Consider the following 17,370-nt stretch of genomic DNA (forward strand, 5'->3'; position numbering starts at 1 on the left):
TAGCCACAATCCTGAAGATGTATGCAGTCGATGCATGTCGTGCTCAGACTGTTTCGTGCACATGGTTGATGTAAAGGGTTGCTTTTCTAATGCCATCAAATCATTGTCAATAGACTCCACACATACATACGTAATTGTTGCTTAATTATATTTCAAGGCATTTATTTAATTATTTTAAATTAATAGGTACGTCCGTACGTACAAAAAGAGCGAGCATGGATGCTGGGTGCGTGCTCACCACGCCTCCTGCCATCTTATCTCTCTCTCTCTGTAAACCTCCAACTTGGTCCACACAGAATTAACGCTGGACATCATTAACATACGCGAAGCCCTACTTAAGCAACCACCATCCTCATTATATTGTTAATTACTCAACGACAAGCACTATCGTGGTGGATATTTTCAAAAAAAATAAATTTTATTTTCTGTTTTAAATTAGATTTAATATTTAATATTAAAATAAAAATTAATTTTATATTATTTTGATATACTAATATTAAAAATAAATTTAAAAAAATTATTTTAATTTATTCCCAAGTTAGAAAAACTTTTAATAACAATTGTTACTTTAATTATAAATTCCTTCTTAATGCCTGATTGGCACTATAGTTTAATTTATTTTCTATTAAAATTTAATATAAAAAATAAAAAATATATCTTTAAATACAAATCAAACAATTATTAACAGGCAAACCATGTAACCACACAAACGCAAACCCTCATGATGTGCGGCACGGCGGCTGTACGCCCCTAATTTAAAATTGTTATCATATTAATTAATCACGACCATGCTTTAGTTAGTTGATTACTAAGTGTTATCATATTAATTAATCATGACCATGCTTTAGTTAGTTGATTACTAAGATAATACGGAAGAAAAGACACATATTTATCTGCCCTATTTCCCGGCCCGATTCTCAGCAATTTGGTCCTCGAACAAGAAAAAATCAACCGCCCCCGGCCCCATCCAGTGGATGATGCTATCTAATGAAGCCTTGAATATTCAAGATTCTTTTCCTTTAAAACCACACACGCACACGTATTAAAGTTCAAATTAAGCGATCGATCGAGGCCTTAATTCCCTCCTCTTTTAAATTGATGATTGGTAGCTATATAGGATGTTGAACTTCAAGATCGGCAACATTCACGGCGGCAGGTACGTCCTCCCTCCGGGTTAATTTCCTCCACTCCACGCATCACATAGAAAAAGAGACGGCGGCTATTCCCGCACGACTCTTACACGCAATGCAACATTATTAACTTATTAAATGTCCCGTCATCTCCTGCCACCACCGTATTTACCAATCTTGGATCAGAACTTGGAGGGGAAGAACATGTATCTACGCTAATATTAACCAAGCATGAGCGCTCATACCACCACTAGTTGCCTGCAGAACATCATAATTTACAGTGTGCGCTCAACAACCTATCACATGAGCAATGTTCATGCTTCTTCCCAAAGTGAAGTGCCGTCATAACTTGTAAAAATGCATGTGCCCGTACATATCATCACTGTAAGTACATCTGGGGACGTGCGTCTAATGAAAGTTAACGTTTCATTATGACAATATCTTTAATTAATCTTCATTAATTAATGATTGTTTGATCAAGAGCTAGCGGATGTAAAACAACCTCAAACACCTACCTGGCTATAAATATGTGATGTACCCGCCATTTGTGTATCAGCCACCAGGACTGCCTAGCTAGCTAGCTAGATCATAATCTCTCCCCTTGAATATTCTTATAGGCGCGCAGTACAGAAGAAATCCCTTCGTGATGGCCAAGTTTGTTGTTTCTTTTGTAGTACTCTCCTTCTTCTACTCCCTTCAACTGTCAAACGCAGCTTCTACAACCCTTAATGTGATCAAGTTTGGCGCAAAACCAGATGGCAGGACTGACGCAACCCAACCCTTTCTTAAGGCATGGTCAGCTGCATGCAGATCCGCTGCTCCGTCCACAATTTATGTGCCTAAAGGAAGGTACTTGCTGAAGGCAATAGTGTTTAGCGGTCCGTGCAGGAACAAAATAACGGTTCTGATACGTGGAACGCTTGTAGCTCCTACAGATTATCGTGCCCTAGGCAACTCAGGGTACTGGATTTTGTTCATCAAGATTAATCGAGTTTCTGTCTTTGGTGGCACCCTTGATGCTAAAGGTGCTGGCTTCTGGGCTTGCAGGAAATCTCGACAGAATTGTCCTGTTGGAGCTAGGGTAAGTAAATCTACAATACAGTACTATCTATATACATATCCTTCAATTAATGTACGTAGCAATTCAACAAGTTGCAATATTAATCATATTTGCAAATGCTGGCGAGTCATGATCAATTAATTAATTAAAGTTGATCTGATCCACATGGTCAACACAGTGCTTTCATGTGACGAGTCCACCCTTAATATTACGGCCCTTCGTCCATCAATTTTTTCCTGTCTTTCAGCTTAACAAACCTTAACTAAATCAACAACATGCACAAACATTTTTATGAAAAAAAAGAAAAAACAATCCCATAATTTAGTGGTTTATCTCTTAGCATCAAATGACTCTCTTAATTAATTTGCTATGCAGTCGATAACATTCAACTGGGCAAATAACATCCTGATTAGCGGCTTGACGTCTATCAACAGTCAATTAGCTCACCTTGTGATCAACAGCTGCAAGAAAGTTGTGGTCCGAAATGTAAGGACAATTGCACCAGACCAAAGCCCCAACACTGATGGCATTCACGTGCAAGGATCGACCGGAGTTTCAATCACTGGCAGCATACTTCAGACTGGAGATGACTGCATATCAATTGGTCCAGGCACTAGGAACATGCTGATGAGCGGCATTATGTGTGGCCCTGGACATGGTATCAGGTAAATATTAACCTCCATGTGTATTGTCTATGGATATTATTGATCATCATGGATTAATTGTACGTAGTTTAGTTAATTGCAAGGAGTCCTATTACGTAAGAAACTGAAGTGGTTCTGATTGATTTGTTGTACCACTTACAGCATTGGAAGTCTAGGCAGGCAATTCAACGAAGATGGAGTGGAAAATATAATGCTAAGAAATTCGGTCTTCAGTGGCTCAGACAACGGTGTCAGGATAAAATCATGGGCCAGACCCAGCAAGGGGTTTGTGAGGAAGGTTGTCTATCAAAACCTGATTATGAAGAATGTTCAGAACCCAATTATCATCGACCAAAATTATTGCCCTAACAACGAAGGTTGTCCTCGTCAGGTAATTAGTTGCTACAACATTTGGAATAAGCTAATTATTATCTGATCTTTAGTAAAACCATGCACGATCGATGAGATCTAATTATTTCTGTGTTTTATGTTTAATCTGTAATAGACTTCTGGGGTGAAGATTAGTCAGGTGATATACAAGAACATACGAGGAACATCAGCAACAGCAAAGGCGGTAACATTTGACTGCAGCCCTAGTAATCCATGCAGGGCGATCAGATTACAAGACATAAGGCTTACTTACAAGAATAAAGCAGCAACATCATCATGCAAGAACGTAGGTGGAACAAGCGCTGGAGTGCTTATGCCTAGGAGTTGTGTGTAACAATTAATAATTAGAATATACAATTAAGATTGATGATCAGTCGGCGCGTATATGCTCAATAAAGCTGATTGTTTCATTTAAAAAAGGGTGGTGTTGGTTTAATAACTTGGATTAATTAATTAATGGGTGAAACGCACCAGGTGTAAGCGGCTATTAAAGCTAGCATGATTGAGTGTGGCAGTGAATCCCACTGATACAAATATTGTTCTTCAATTATTAAGTTTAAAGAGCTTAATTTGTATATTAAAGTACTATTGCGCATAACGTGATCTCCTGTGTTATCATCTAGTCGTGGGTTTGGTGTTTTGATATAGTGAGATGTCTTTTATTTAAAAATATATTAAAATAATTTAATTTTTTTATGTTTAGTATTAAAACATCAAAATCATTAAAAAAACATTAAAACATAGTTTTAAATACGTCCAAAAACAAAACAATGCTTAAAAATGTTATTTCGACTTCTTAAACAGGAGAATTAAAAAATATATATGTCTTCGTATTCTTATTAATTAAACTATAAAGATTTTTTTAGATTAGTTTATATATTGTTTTTTTTAAATCATCTTTAAAAAAAAAAAAAGCAAACCTAAGCCACCTCCTAGGGTTCGAAGAACTCCAATGAATCCATGTATGGTAATTATCAACCAGGAGCTTTTCGTGAATGAGGTCACTATATATTCTGTAAAATTAAAGAGAGGGTGGCTAATTAAATGGGAGTGGCGTCATCAGGCGAATTAGATAGTCTTGGTGAAAGGGGAAGTTGACGTTTGCCTATCCCCTCCGAGTTAGACAGACAGCGGACCGGGGCGGGGGGCGATGGAAGTTTCCTCGGACCATCTTTTCTCTTATAAAACAGATTTATGACCAGACTGAAAACGAAAGAGAAGAGAAGAAAAGCAGTCAATGGATTTTGATGTTTGTCTTCTATAATTAACTTATCTTTATCTCTGAAAATACGAGCTAGCTTTCTAGCTACTGACAATTTCTTCTTGGTCAAATCTTGAATATCTTGGCGATTAATTTAATTTGCTCGCAGAACGTACCTTTGATCAAGTTAGTTATAAGCTTTGGTAAGGCATGCAGTATATATAGATGTGTATCCAATATGGTATTAATTAATATTGCTCCCTGAATAATTGAAGTGTTTAATTAGCAGTAGATCAGAACGGCAAATTGAGATCAAAGACCCGAAAGCGATATTGGAATATATATATATATTTTGCATCGTACTATGTACTTGATTAAGTACTTGCTGTCTTTTGTAGGAAGCATTGAACCGATCAAAAAGGGGGGAAGAAAAAAGGGATTTTGAAATGACGAGCAGCGCTGCAAATAAATGTAAGCAATAAAATCAAAGGAAGGGGAAAGAAGAATGAGAAAGGGGTCTTCGTGCTATGAACGAGGTTTCTGTAAACTGTGTTCGTGCCTGAAGAAATTCTGTCTTTTGTTTTTGTTGACGTGGTCAACAAAGAAAGCAACAAGATAAGATCTGCTCGTCGTTTGATCTTTCTATGAAAAACACGAGCGGTCAGTGAGCTTGTACGAGGGTGTGATTCTGACTTTCTAAACAATTTCTTGTCCTAAAATATATATTAATAATTTTTTTAAAAGTTTATTTTGAATACCAAGTATCAAGATTATTTGAAAATATTAAAATATATTAATTTAAATTAAATAAAATGTAAAATATTTGAATTTAAAAAAAAAAAACCAACGGGCCTACATTGGGCCATCAACGTCCAGAAGGATCATGCTTTTTTTTTTTTTTTGTGGGTTTTTAGTCAACTCGAGTGTGGCCTTGTGGGTGCCGCCCACCCCCGCCATCGACGAACGTCTACAAAAGTAGGTGTTTTTGTATGTTTATGGTGTTGAAAATACGGGCGTTCTAATAATTGTTTGAATTTTGGTTCTTCACGCAAGATATTTAACGGCCATGAAAATCCCTTATTGCTTGGCTGGAAAAACAAATATTTTACACGTAAATATCTTTTCATGGTGATTTGTGATGAGACAGTGCTCATGCTGATAGAGAAAGAGGGCGATGACCAAAATAAAATAAATTGAAATAATTAGATGGTACTGTAAACGAATTATTATTTATAAAATATTTTATGGGATTTCATGAATTAAAAATGTTTTTTAGAAATTAACTATAAGTTATTTTAAATTAAATAATTTTTTGTAAAGTATTCAACTTATGCGAAAATGGAATGAGCACTTCGTGCTGGCATCTTCTTCATACAAGAGGACAGATGCAGCAGAGCCATAGAACTGCTTCCCCTTGCTAAGGTGGTTAAAGAAAGGAACTCAATCTTATTTCCTTAAAACCACGGGGGTAAATATCACCGAACTATTAAGTTTATAGATGAAAGATGGTATTCTTTATACAACGTTCTTGCACCAAATAAATAAATGATCTAAAAGCTTTTTTATAAAATAAAAAAAAGTTAATTAGAAGTAGATAGGATCTTAAACCGATCCTGTTGTTGATTTAATTAAAGTTTAGATCATTAATTGCCTATGACTAGGAGAATCTTAGACTTGGATTTGTAACCTTATTTAAAAAAGTAAAAAGAAAAAAATTACAAATCATCTCAAATAATACTTACATATGATCATTAATAATCAATGATATCCTGTAAAAACCTTCAAATGTTTGGTATTATAGTGTATAATATTTTTTATTTAGAAATATATTAAAAAATTTATTTTTTATTTTAATATCTATGTATTAAAATTATAAAAAAACAATAATTTAATATTTTTTTTAAATAAAAATATTTTTAAAACATATGCAAACCCATATTAAAACACAATACTAATTAGAAATTAATGTAGTGTTTAACACTATCGTAATAATTATTTTTTAAAGTTTTTTAAATTAAAATTATATTAAAAAAATTATTTTTTAATTATGAACACATTAAAATAATTAAAAAATCAAAATTAAAAAACAAATCCCATCCTCTAATAACATAAAATAAAAAGATCAATTGATTTCAAGTTCAGTGCAAGAAAAATACAGCTGGGGCTTTTCTCTCTCTCTCTCTCTTTCTCTCTGTATTGAATACAGTTTGAGCTCCGGGGCTTTCTTTCATTATCGCAAGTATAAATAAAGCAGCTAATAGTAAAGCTATTAAAAGTCAAAAAGATTCCATTTTCCAGCAGTTCACTTAAAATAAAAGCATCCTTGGAGAGAGAACTTGAAAAAAGCAGCTGGTTGCTGATGATATTTTGTCCCTTCCAGCTTCTAGTTGTCAAAACAAGTTAGATTTTGTCGAGCTTCTTGGAAATCACTTGCTAGGGTTTTGATATTTTATATTGTGGTGGAAGTTGAAAGTTTCAGTTTTTGAGATTTCATTTCTCACGTCAAGTATTGAATTTTCACTTTCTGGGTTTTCTGTATTTGATTGATTGATTGTCATCTTGACAAGTAAGAAAGGAAGTGTTGAAAATGTACAGTGGATGGATGCTGTTCAGTTTGGCTTATCAAAGTTCGAGACTTTATCATCCCCAAGAAGTTGGTGACCGTTTCTTGTAAGTTTGGGAACTGGGTTTTCAATTATATACAGTAACTGTTATTATTCTCAAGGATAAGATAAGACTGAGATTTGTGTGAAATTCATGTTTGATCGTGGTAAAATGGAATTGAGTTCTTGGCTTTAGAATCATTGAATCAAGATTTAGAGTATGCTAAAGGAATTGTTTTTTATTTGAGAGTTGCTTAGTACTGGGGATTTTTGTGCATGACCATTTTGAAAGGAAAGTAATTTTTGGGTTGCAAAATTAAAGAATCAAGGTTTCAGTTAGAAGCAAGGGATTAAAAATTTTGAGATTGATTGATAAGTCTGTGAGATACCGTGTGTGATCACCATGAAGAAACAAAGCAGCTTCAATGGAAGAATTATGGAAAGGCAGCGGAGTTTCAGCGGAGTAACTGACAAAAAGAAAGTGTTTGAGAAGCAAGTGAGTTTTCACGGAATACCAGATAAACAGAAAGTGATGGAAAAACACCCCAGTTTTCTAGGTGTAGCAGAAAATGGGTCAGCTTCTCATAGAGTGATGGAAAAACACCCCAGTTTTCGTGGAGTGGAGAAGGGTTTACGTGGATTTCTGGATAAACAGAAGAGTTTTCGTGTAGTGATGGAGAGACAACTTAGTTTTATTGGTGGTGGTGAGAGGAAAAAGACCAAGGATTCACCTGGAAAGCGAGGTGACTCACAGATTCATTTGGCAGCACGTACTGGGAATTTGGGTAGAGTTAGAGAGATCCTTCGGAATTCTGATGGTACTGATTTGAAGGTTCTGTTGGCAATGCAGAATCATGAAGGAGAAACTCCTCTTTATGCAGCTGCAGAGAATGGGCATGCTGAGGTTGTTGCTGAAATGCTCGAATCCATGGACCTGGAGACTGCATCTATTGCAGCTAGGAATGGGTATGATCCATTCCATGTGGCTGCAAAGCAGGGTCATCTTGGTAAGAAATCATTCTGATTTTGCACTTTGTAACTTTTGTTCTCCATTAACATCTTGATGGTGTGTTTTTTAATAACAATTGTTAACTCACTTGAACTGACGAAACGGCTCCATTCTTTCCATGTATCATTTCTCCTATGATTTAATCTCATTCTTTGCATGCTACCAAATACTTTCATGTATTGAGAAGAGAAAAGGTCCTCAATTAAGTATTATGCAAATAATGTCCAGAAGATACTAGAATCCCCCAATTTCATGAGATATGTCAAGTGTTTTTCATATGAGCTACATGGATTCTGGTCGTGGGGTGGGGTGTTTAAGAGTACAGTAGAAATGCTTTTTACTCAGAAATGCATCAAAATAATATTTTTTTTTAAAAAAATTATTTTTGATATCAGCATATCACAACAATCGGAAAAACATAAAAAAAAAATTAAGAAAAGAATTGAATTTTGGCCAACCTCCATTTGGGCCGCAATCCCAAACGGGGGCTTAGTATGTCGCAGGGTTAATTTCTCCTTGAAACTTTTCAGTTCCTATGCAGCAGCCCAGCCCTCTATTAGACTCAAACTTTTCCTCTTTCTATCCACTTATGTTTGTCTAGCAACTACAGTCCTCTATTAGACTCAACCTTTCCTCTTTCTATCCACTTATGTTTGTCTAGCAACTACATGTTTTCCCTCTCCTAGAGGTTTCCCCACACTCTCTCTGTAATGAGACAAGCAGAATACATAAGTAGAAAGGATGCAATGTATACAAAGCACACAAATTAGTATAGGAAACAATCACAACCTTTATTAATCTCATCTCAACAACAAGGGAAATACACAAATTAGTATAGGAAACAATTACAACCTTTATTAATCTCAACAACAAGGGAAATACACAAATATGTATGTGTGCGCGCGATGCACAAAACTTGCACCCCAAGTTAGCATCTCTTATACAGCCAAGGCTCTCCAACCTATTTATAGACAAGCATATGAAATGTTACACCCCCCCCCCCCCCCAATCCCAACCGTGCTTCCATGTACACCCCCTCCCCCCCACCAGTGGGTGGTTTTGACTCATCATACCATGATCTTAGTGTCTTGAGAAACAATCCCAACCGTGCTTCCATGGTCCCCCCCCCCCCCCCAACCAGTGGGTGGTTTTGACTCATCATACCATGATCTTAGTGTCTTGAGAAACAATCCCAACCGTGCTTCCATGTTCAGCAGCTATGCCCCCATGATCTAGACACCCATTTCCCCCATTAAGCCATGATCATAACTGTCGTAACAATCCACTATACTGCTGTGTCATTGTCATTCCATGCTGTTGAATCTGCCATGTTTGTTGCCTGCCTTGGACTGTCCCACCGTCCAAGTCCAAACTCGCATCAGCCCACTGCTGCTGATTTTGCCACTGCTGCTGATTTTGACATTGTCTCATGAACTGCCACTGTTCACAATTTCTTTTTAGAAATGTTCTGTCAGCGTTTCATGTTGTATTTTGAGTCCGTTACAAACTAGCCTGTTTGAGATTCAAAGCATTGGGTATGATGCTCGAACCAGATAATGCATGAATTTCCAGAGTTTGGAGTGATTGGCATGAAATTAGAACTCAATGTAGTTTCAAGCCTTCTCATCTCTAGTAATTTTTTTAGTGTCTGAATTTATCTACCTGTGTGCATGTATTTCTCTTGCTCTTTCTGCTTAGGAATCTTTCTAGCATTGTTTCTTTTCCGTCAGAAACTTAACTTGAGCATTAGGGTCAAACTCACTGGGGACAGTAACATGAATCCTTTTCCTCCGTGCTGCAGATCTCAGCCAATTTCTTTTTTGTATGATGTTGCTAGAGTTTTTGCATTGACTATGAATCTACTGCATACCTTTTCTCTCTGATATTGAGACTAGAGGCTGTGTTGAGGTGTAAAACAAGACAAACAAATTTTTTGCATTGGCTATCTGCAATGCAAGATAAAATGTTCTGCTTAAAAAATTTTTGGTCATCACTTCTAATTTTCTTAAACTTTGCAGATGTCTTGAGGAAGCTTTTGGGTGTATTCCCCAACTTGGCCATGACAACTGATTCATCATGTACAACTGCTCTACACACTGCTGCGACTCAAGGGCACATTGATGTGGTCAATCTTCTTTTAGAAACAGATGCAAATCTTGTTAAGATTGCACGGAATAATGGTAAGACTGTCCTCCATTCAGCTGCAAGGATGGGGCACTTGGAAGTTGTGAGGTCCCTCCTAATCAAGGATTCAAGCACTGGTTTTAGGACCGATAAAAAAGGACAAACTGCATTGCACATGGCTGTGAAAGGGCAAAATGAGGAAATTGTGCTGGAATTGCTCAAACCTGACCCCTCTGTTATGCATGTGGAAGACAATAAGGGAAACACAGCATTGCATGTTGCAATAAAGAAAGGGCGTGCTCAGGTACTTCCTCATTTCTTTATCTCTCACCCTTTCTTATTGAGTTAGTTACATGTCTCAGAGACTACAGCAATGCATGATGTGTTCCTTGATGAAGTCTGTTTCATCATAAGCATCCTGTATCCTGTAGTGAGACATATATTGTTGATGCATGAACTCTGGTGATCATTACAACTTAGGGTCTCTATAGATAACACAAGAACTCTTGGTAGATTCGTTATGATTATGGCTCTAGTTGCACAGGAACTGTTGACCATCTTATCCTTGATAAGGTTTATCCTCTCACTTACTGTTAAATCCAAACAACTTTCAGAAATGATGAAATGCCTTATATGTGACTTTTATTTTTTTATGTTCAACACACCATTTCTCAAACAGTGTTGGAAATGATATGCATAAATGATGTCAAGATATTGATTGTTTGGCAATATGTTATAGAGTTGGCTATTAATTGCATTTTCTGTTTTTGAAATATTGATTTTCAATGAAAACCTCATGTAATTATTGTATGATGTACAGAACGGATTTTAAGGAGAAACCTTGTAATATCTTATATCCCTGTTGAAAGAATTGATTTCTTCTGCTTGAGACATTTTGGAAAGTTGACTGATTGAGGAATGAAAACTATGTCAAAGGAGAATCTTACTGTAAATAACTTCAACAGATAATTGTGGGTGGAGTATCTTGGGGCTATGATTTGACAAAAAATAAACTATTTATAATGGCATTATTGGATCTTATGTTGTAACCAGATAACATCATGTTTTCTTCACTTGCCTCTTAGTTCTTGTTTTTTCTTTTTCATCTAGTCAAAAGAATTTATATTTGTGTGGCAACATTCATTGAGATTCATCATTTAATTGCAGAATGTACGTTGTCTGTTATCAGTCGAGGGTGTTAACATCAATGCTTTTAACAAAGCTGGAGAGACCCCATTAGACATTGCTGAAAAACTTGGGGTCCAAGACCTTGTATGCATTTTGAAGGAAGCAGGGGCTAACAATTCCAAAGACTGTGGAAAGCCCCCTAGTTCAGCAAAGCAACTAAAGCAGACTGTCAGTGCCATAAAACATGATGTTCAGTCCCAGCTCCAACAGACCCGTCAAACTGGCTTCAAGGTGCAGAAAATTGCCAAGAAGCTGAAGAAGCTACACATTAGTGGCCTCAACAATGCTATAAATAATGCAACTATTGTTGCAGTTCTCATTGCTACAGTTGCTTTTGCAGCCATTTTCACTGTGCCTGGCCAGTATGTCGAGGAGAAAACTGATGGGGCAGCAATTGGGCAAGCCCGTGTAGCAAGAAATCCTGCTTTCTTAGTCTTCATCGTATTTGACAGCCTGGCATTATTTATCTCTCTGGCTGTCGTTGTTGTCCAAACGTCTGTTGTTGTGATTGAACAAAAGGGAAAGAAGCAGCTTGTGTTTATTATTAACAAGCTCATGTGGCTCGCTTGCCTCTTCATTTCAGCGGCCTTTATTTCTCTTACTTACGTGGTGGTGGGTAAGAAATTCAGGTGGCTTGCTATCTATGCAACAGTCCTTGGTGGCATAATCATGCTCGCTACAATTGGCTCCATGTGCTATTTTGTCATTTTACATAGGATGGAGGAGTCAACTTTAAGGAATATAAGGAGAGAAAGTCGGTCCCGTTCTTATTCTATGTCCGCGGCATCAGATCAAGAGATTTTGAACAGTGAATGCAAGAGGATGTATGCACTCTAAAGACATTAGAATATGGAGAGCTGAAACCAGGACTCTATGACTAATATCTCACTCTATATATGAAATTGCTACGCTCACTCTCTGGTGATTATAGAATTTGATGTCAGAAGTGGAGCTAAGGTGTTGATTTACTAAATAATGCTTTGAGATGAACATAACACTCAGCAATCGAGAGGAAGCCCCTCATCTTCTCATTCTGGCTGTACATGGACCTCTGAGAAAGCTTCCTCAATACGATTTTGGTTTCCTATTGGATGAGCTCAGATCTGGTGTGAATCTGAGTTTGATGGTTTCTGACAGATTCGATTGAAGCTCAAAGCAGGTATGAAGATGCCAATGACTGATGCTGTACAAGGGTCTGCTTGAATTTTATGCGTAGTATGTTGAAAATATTGTAATAACAGGATCCATCTAATTAATGGAGAAAAGCTTTATATCCCTGTTTTGATTGTATTCAGTTTAGATTGAAAGTTTCTTTTGCGTAAATTTAGTCTACCAAATAAACTGAAAAGGTTCGACAATGGAAGGATTTACGAACTCCAGCTATTAAATGCTAGAGCATTCATGCTCATTTAGCTTCCAGCTCTGAATCTGCTACGACAGGTGAAAACAAAACTCCAAATAGTTCCAAGCTTACAAAACGAGAACTGGCATTTGGAAAATTGCAACATTGATACTGCAATCTTCAGAAAAACTATTTAGTACAGTATGCTTTGATTTGATTACAGTGCTCGAGTATTTTTTTTTCTTAGGAAAAGAATGAGATAAAGAATTCTCACCAGAGATCAACATCTGCAAGCCAAAATAAACAAAAGGAACCAGTTCCAACATGATGAAATGGAAACCATTCTCCATGAGTATATACATCGAAGACTTAATGACTTGGTATCGGATCAAGCAACCTCAATGCTGCTTCCAGGTGATGTCAGCAAGTCCTGCCCGTTTCTATAAGACCTCACTATAGCTTCAAAAGTTTCGGAAATCATCAACCATATCAGAGGAACCACTTTGTTGCCTAATGTCAGACCGGTGAACTGAGCCTCCTTTTCCTTTCCATGAATTGTTTGATTTAGAGTCCATGCGCACTGTCTTGGCTGAGTAGCAGTGTCGAACAACGATTTGGTGACTTTGTGTCTCCGTTCTTTTACTGCCTTGGATGTTCACAGACAATGTAGCTTCCTTGTCTCGTGTGTCTTCGGACCACCAGTTTTGTGGGATTCCATCAACTAACTCTTCTAAGGAACGGAAATCTTCATGATGTACTGCGACCTCCACGAAGTGGTCTTGTTTAATTATGCCTGCTGCTGGTGTTACCTATATCCAGACACAGGAAAGAAGCTACTTCAGAATGAAACGAAAAGTTTCATTTGAATCAGATATGGAAAGAGAGGTTGAAAACAAAAGGTATATAGGCTGAAGAGGGGAATAAAAGATTCAGATAGTATGAAGGTAGGTAAACTCTCCAAGATTAATAGTTACAGAAGATCATTCTGGATGAAATGTCCTTGTTACGTTGCCAGCCAACTTGCTGGCCGTGCATGGACTGATACTGTTTTGGCTTGGGTTCAGGGCATTTAAATTTACAGCCTGATTTTATAAACTTGTATCAAGTTTAAAAAATAGTAAAATACCTCGAGCCATCTTGGAAAGCCAAACAAACCCCGTGAATGACAAGTGTTTTCCTCTCTGTCGTCGCTGACAGTGCACACACCTTCGCAGGTAATTCTGAATATGGCTTTTTCCTTAACATCCTTGTTGGTGATTCGAAAGACGACTGTGTCCTGGCTTTGAAGGCGGATGTTGTTGGTGCTTATAGCGGTTTCTGGCACATGAGGTAATTGTTCGAGGATAGACCTTACTTTCTCATTAGACCTGATCGCTTCTCCAAATTTTTGTCTCCTCACTGATCTATCAACGTGGGCAACTTGAACATGGAACTTGCAGCGGACAGGTTTGTGATCACTCTCTATGACATCCATGCAAGCTTCATACCTTTTGAACATGAAAATCAAATATCAGAGCTATGCAGAATTGCTTGTAAGGGGGAAGGGAAGCATCAAAATTATCCTATTGTGAAACCTACTGTATAATTGATGAGACTACAGGGCAGTCTAAACTGCAATCAGACACTGGAGCTGATCGATTGTCACGGTATATTATCCTATCACACCAAGCTGGAATGCGTTTTTTCTCCCCGGAATCGTATCCTGTGGATAATACACATTTCTAAGTTGAATGATATATCAGAATATTTTGCTTAATAAAAAGGAATAGAATTCAGAGGTAAACTCAATCAAGGTAATCTGTTTAAGATTTTCAAACAAGCCTAAGCTCATTTCCAGTACTGTGAACTGTCTTAACTAAAGGGATGCCAAAACTTCTACCATTTCTGCGAAATTTTACCTGCTAGACCTGGTTGGTGTCTTGCAAACTTATAAGTAGGAGGGAATGCAATGACTGCCTCACGCATTCCTTGAAAAACTTTCCCTGCCTGCATCTCTGCTCTGAGCTGATCCTTTTCTCTAAGCCAATCAAAGCTTCTTTGTGAAACAAAGTCTCTTGCTTCATCGTATGATATACCAAAAAGCCGATAATTAAAATCACCAAGAAACACCACCATATCTGCTTCAGCTAAATCAAGCCTTGATTCTTCATGGGTTGTACTTACAGCCTGTGAAGCCCCAATAACTTGTAACTCATAGGTCATACCCAATAAAGATTATCCTAGAAACTATAAAAGGGTCATTAGAACGTACATGAGTGCCCTTAACCGTGTGACTGGCAGTTGAGACACCAGCTACAATGGATAGGACCAGTGGGAAGTCAGAAACATAAAGCATCCAAAATAAAAATGTGGACAGGGCAAGAACGCAACAGAAAAACAGGAATCGCACCATACCAGCTGCCGTAACATTTGATGACCGACCAAAGGCCATGTTTCGAAAAATATGATCAAAATCAGCATTGCGCCGATTGACTGCTTCCAAATGTGCAGCCAAGTGACAGTTAACAAAGCACATTATCCTGTCAAGAACTCTAATTCTCAAACCTACACCTCCCTGCAAGGACAGATTAGTCAGCAATGCCAAGAAAATGGCGCACAGAAACTGAAATGGTTTTATATTGGCGATAAAGCACTAAGAAGATAGACATACGAACCTTATTACCAATTGCACGTCCAAAGCCACATGGAACTGCTGCAGCATCAACATCACCAACATGTTTTCTGAGATTCTTTCTTACCCTAATTGAGAACTCAAAATATCAGATGTAATAAGCTATAAAAGTGATGATCCCTTAGGGCACGAAGACAGGATTAAGATGATACTTCAAAGCAAGGAAAGACTAACTGGGAGCTTTCTCGTGAAAATAACAGGTTAAATATGAAACACACATTAAAGTTAAATTTCTTACCAAAGAGATATGAGCAAGCCTGCAAGCTGCCTGGAACCCATACGTTCAAAAGTCTTTCCTTCATCTAAGGCTTTTCCTATATTGTCCAGCCACCAGTGCCCAATGGCACTCCCTTCAAGTCCTACCTACAAACAAGCAGCAAACAAAATAATGTGCAGAACAACATAGAAAAAATCCAGAGTGTTGATTTTTCTAAACTCTAGGATGTTTATCTGGAATCAATATTTGTGATTAAACAACTAAGAATTCACTCAAGCATCTCTCTCTCTCTTTCTGCGTGAATTCATTGTACACTAACTTTTCATGATCCATTCCAATGAAAGTAAACCAACTTGATCTTACAGTTTCTTTTGCTGCAGACATGGCAAGAAAACCCGCACCCATCTCTACTTCTTGTAACCCAACAACAATAATGCCGACGTCTGATGCAGCAGAACCTAACCATGCTTTAAGGGCGTCCTGGGATGCTCTTCCTTGACCGACATTCCATGTACCAACTAAAATTCTGAAACTGTTCCGTCTTGTATACTCTAGTTCTCTCGATGCCACTTCTGATCGTATTATGCTGTCAATAGGTCCTGGGGATGCAATGCTCCATCCACGTATGCCACCATGATTTGCCAGGCTAAAAACATATCCATTTCCGACTGCCATTTTTAGCACAGGATTACTGTGAGCAACCCATGCAGAAATCATTTTCCCCTCCAGGTCTAATACTTGGATCATACCGCTCACATAGCCAACATATATCAGTGTTCCGAAAGTGCAAAAACATTGAACAGCAGAAGAATGATGACTGAATTCTTGTAAACGATTTCCATTCCCATCCCACTGCACAAGAAGGCCATCGGAACATCCAGTCCAGATCATTCCATCAATAGTCAGCACTAGTGCTTCTGTTCTCTTGGTATCGTCTACAAATGCTCCTGCTCCCCTGGTTGCAACTCGGCGAACAGCGTCAGCTGCTCCCATTATAGCATTACGTGAACGTTGCAGAAAACCCCCGGATTTCTCCTTTTTTGATGGGTGTACAAATTTTACCTTCATCTCATCTTCTACTGGCTGATCTTGCTGTTGCACTGACGGCAGTTCAGCTCGATTCTCAATTTGGCCCTCGGTATTGAATACCTTCACGAGCTCCTTTGTACGAGCATCCCTGCAGAAATGTAATGCTTATAAAGCTTCACGAGTAAAATTTAAGAAACCTGTGGCCGGGGCATAGCCTAATGGCATCCTCAATCCCCCAGAACTGACCATTTATCGAAAAATTTTAAAGAACGCATGACATTCTAGGAAGTTTAGAGAGAAAACAATACCAAATAGAGAAGGAAAGAGGCTGAGCACACCAAATTTTAGCTCTAACATTATCAGCTAACAAGCACTTTACATCTGAAGAAGATATGCTACAGGCACCATTTACAGTGACTTGGCTCCTGAGGTCAATGCAAGCCCTCTCCACCAACAAAGCAGCCATGTGCTTTTCCTCTGATGAAAGAGAGAGAGATTTCTCAATGACATCCCATTGCCAAATCCTAATAACACCATTCTCAGAACCTGACCACAGATCACCTACACGTATCAAAGCACAACAAATTTGAAGTTAGAGCCATGAGAAGCAAAAAACATGCCAAATTTATCTAAGGTTTTGGCAAGTATAACAGATAAGAAATAAGTACCAAGAGATGGTAAGTACTCAACAACATTAATTGACGACAATGATTAATCAAAGATCATGAAATGAGATTAAATGACAATAACTCATGTCTTTCC

At 37.7% G+C, this 17,370-nt stretch overlaps 3 protein-coding genes and 1 long non-coding RNA gene across 6 annotated transcripts in view; 2 read left to right on the forward strand and 2 right to left on the reverse strand.

The window, feature by feature from the left end:
• Positions 1–1,617: 1,617 nt before the first annotated feature.
• LOC105111560 (polygalacturonase-like) lies at positions 1,618–3,700 on the forward strand. The gene is made up of 4 exons (XM_011006959.1): positions 1,618–2,211; positions 2,566–2,855; positions 2,997–3,225; positions 3,340–3,700. The coding sequence occupies exons 1-4, from the start codon at positions 1,777–1,779 to the stop codon at positions 3,556–3,558; spliced, it is 1,173 nt and encodes a 390-aa protein (XP_011005261.1). The 5' UTR covers positions 1,618–1,776; the 3' UTR covers positions 3,559–3,700.
• A 2,962-nt stretch (positions 3,701–6,662) lies between these two features.
• On the forward strand, positions 6,663–12,651 carry LOC105111562 (ankyrin repeat-containing protein At5g02620-like). Of its 3 annotated transcripts, none has more exons than XM_011006962.1 (4): positions 6,663–7,184; positions 7,218–8,035; positions 10,056–10,465; positions 11,329–12,651. In XM_011006962.1, the coding sequence occupies exons 2-4, from the start codon at positions 7,432–7,434 to the stop codon at positions 12,184–12,186; spliced, it is 1,872 nt and encodes a 623-aa protein (XP_011005264.1). In that variant the 5' UTR covers positions 6,663–7,184; positions 7,218–7,431; the 3' UTR covers positions 12,187–12,651. The 3 variants fall into 3 exon arrangements, with proteins under 3 accessions (XP_011005264.1, XP_011005263.1, XP_011005262.1); XM_011006961.1 differs by having other exon boundaries at positions 6,663–6,931; positions 7,021–8,035; XM_011006960.1 differs by having other exon boundaries at positions 6,663–8,035.
• Positions 8,420–9,038, reverse strand: LOC105111561 (uncharacterized). Its single transcript, XR_839619.1, has 2 exons — positions 8,890–9,038; positions 8,420–8,826 (listed from the first exon to the last, which is right to left on the reverse strand). It is a non-coding gene; the product is annotated as an uncharacterized LOC105111561 (long non-coding RNA).
• A 201-nt stretch (positions 12,652–12,852) lies between the features above and the next one.
• 5PTASE13 (Endonuclease/exonuclease/phosphatase family protein) overlaps positions 12,853–17,370 on the reverse strand; it is a 5,511-nt gene continuing 993 nt past the window's right edge. The window contains exons 2-11 of the mRNA XM_011006976.1: positions 16,917–17,169; positions 15,943–16,756; positions 15,601–15,725; positions 15,346–15,430; positions 15,086–15,245; positions 14,943–14,983; positions 14,590–14,857; positions 14,270–14,393; positions 13,818–14,178; positions 12,853–13,500 (exon numbers count right to left, since the gene is read on the reverse strand). Coding sequence (XP_011005278.1) covers positions 13,153–13,500; positions 13,818–14,178; positions 14,270–14,393; positions 14,590–14,857; positions 14,943–14,983; positions 15,086–15,245; positions 15,346–15,430; positions 15,601–15,725; positions 15,943–16,756; positions 16,917–17,169 — 2,579 coding nt within the window. The 3' untranslated portion in view covers positions 12,853–13,152. The remainder of the gene's footprint in view (positions 13,501–13,817; positions 14,179–14,269; positions 14,394–14,589; positions 14,858–14,942; positions 14,984–15,085; positions 15,246–15,345; positions 15,431–15,600; positions 15,726–15,942; positions 16,757–16,916; positions 17,170–17,370) is intronic.

Source organism: Populus euphratica, unplaced genomic scaffold (genome assembly GCF_000495115.2).
Source record: "Populus euphratica unplaced genomic scaffold, PopEup_1.0 scaffold299.1, whole genome shotgun sequence".
Lineage (NCBI taxonomy): Eukaryota > Viridiplantae > Streptophyta > Magnoliopsida > Malpighiales > Salicaceae > Populus > Populus euphratica.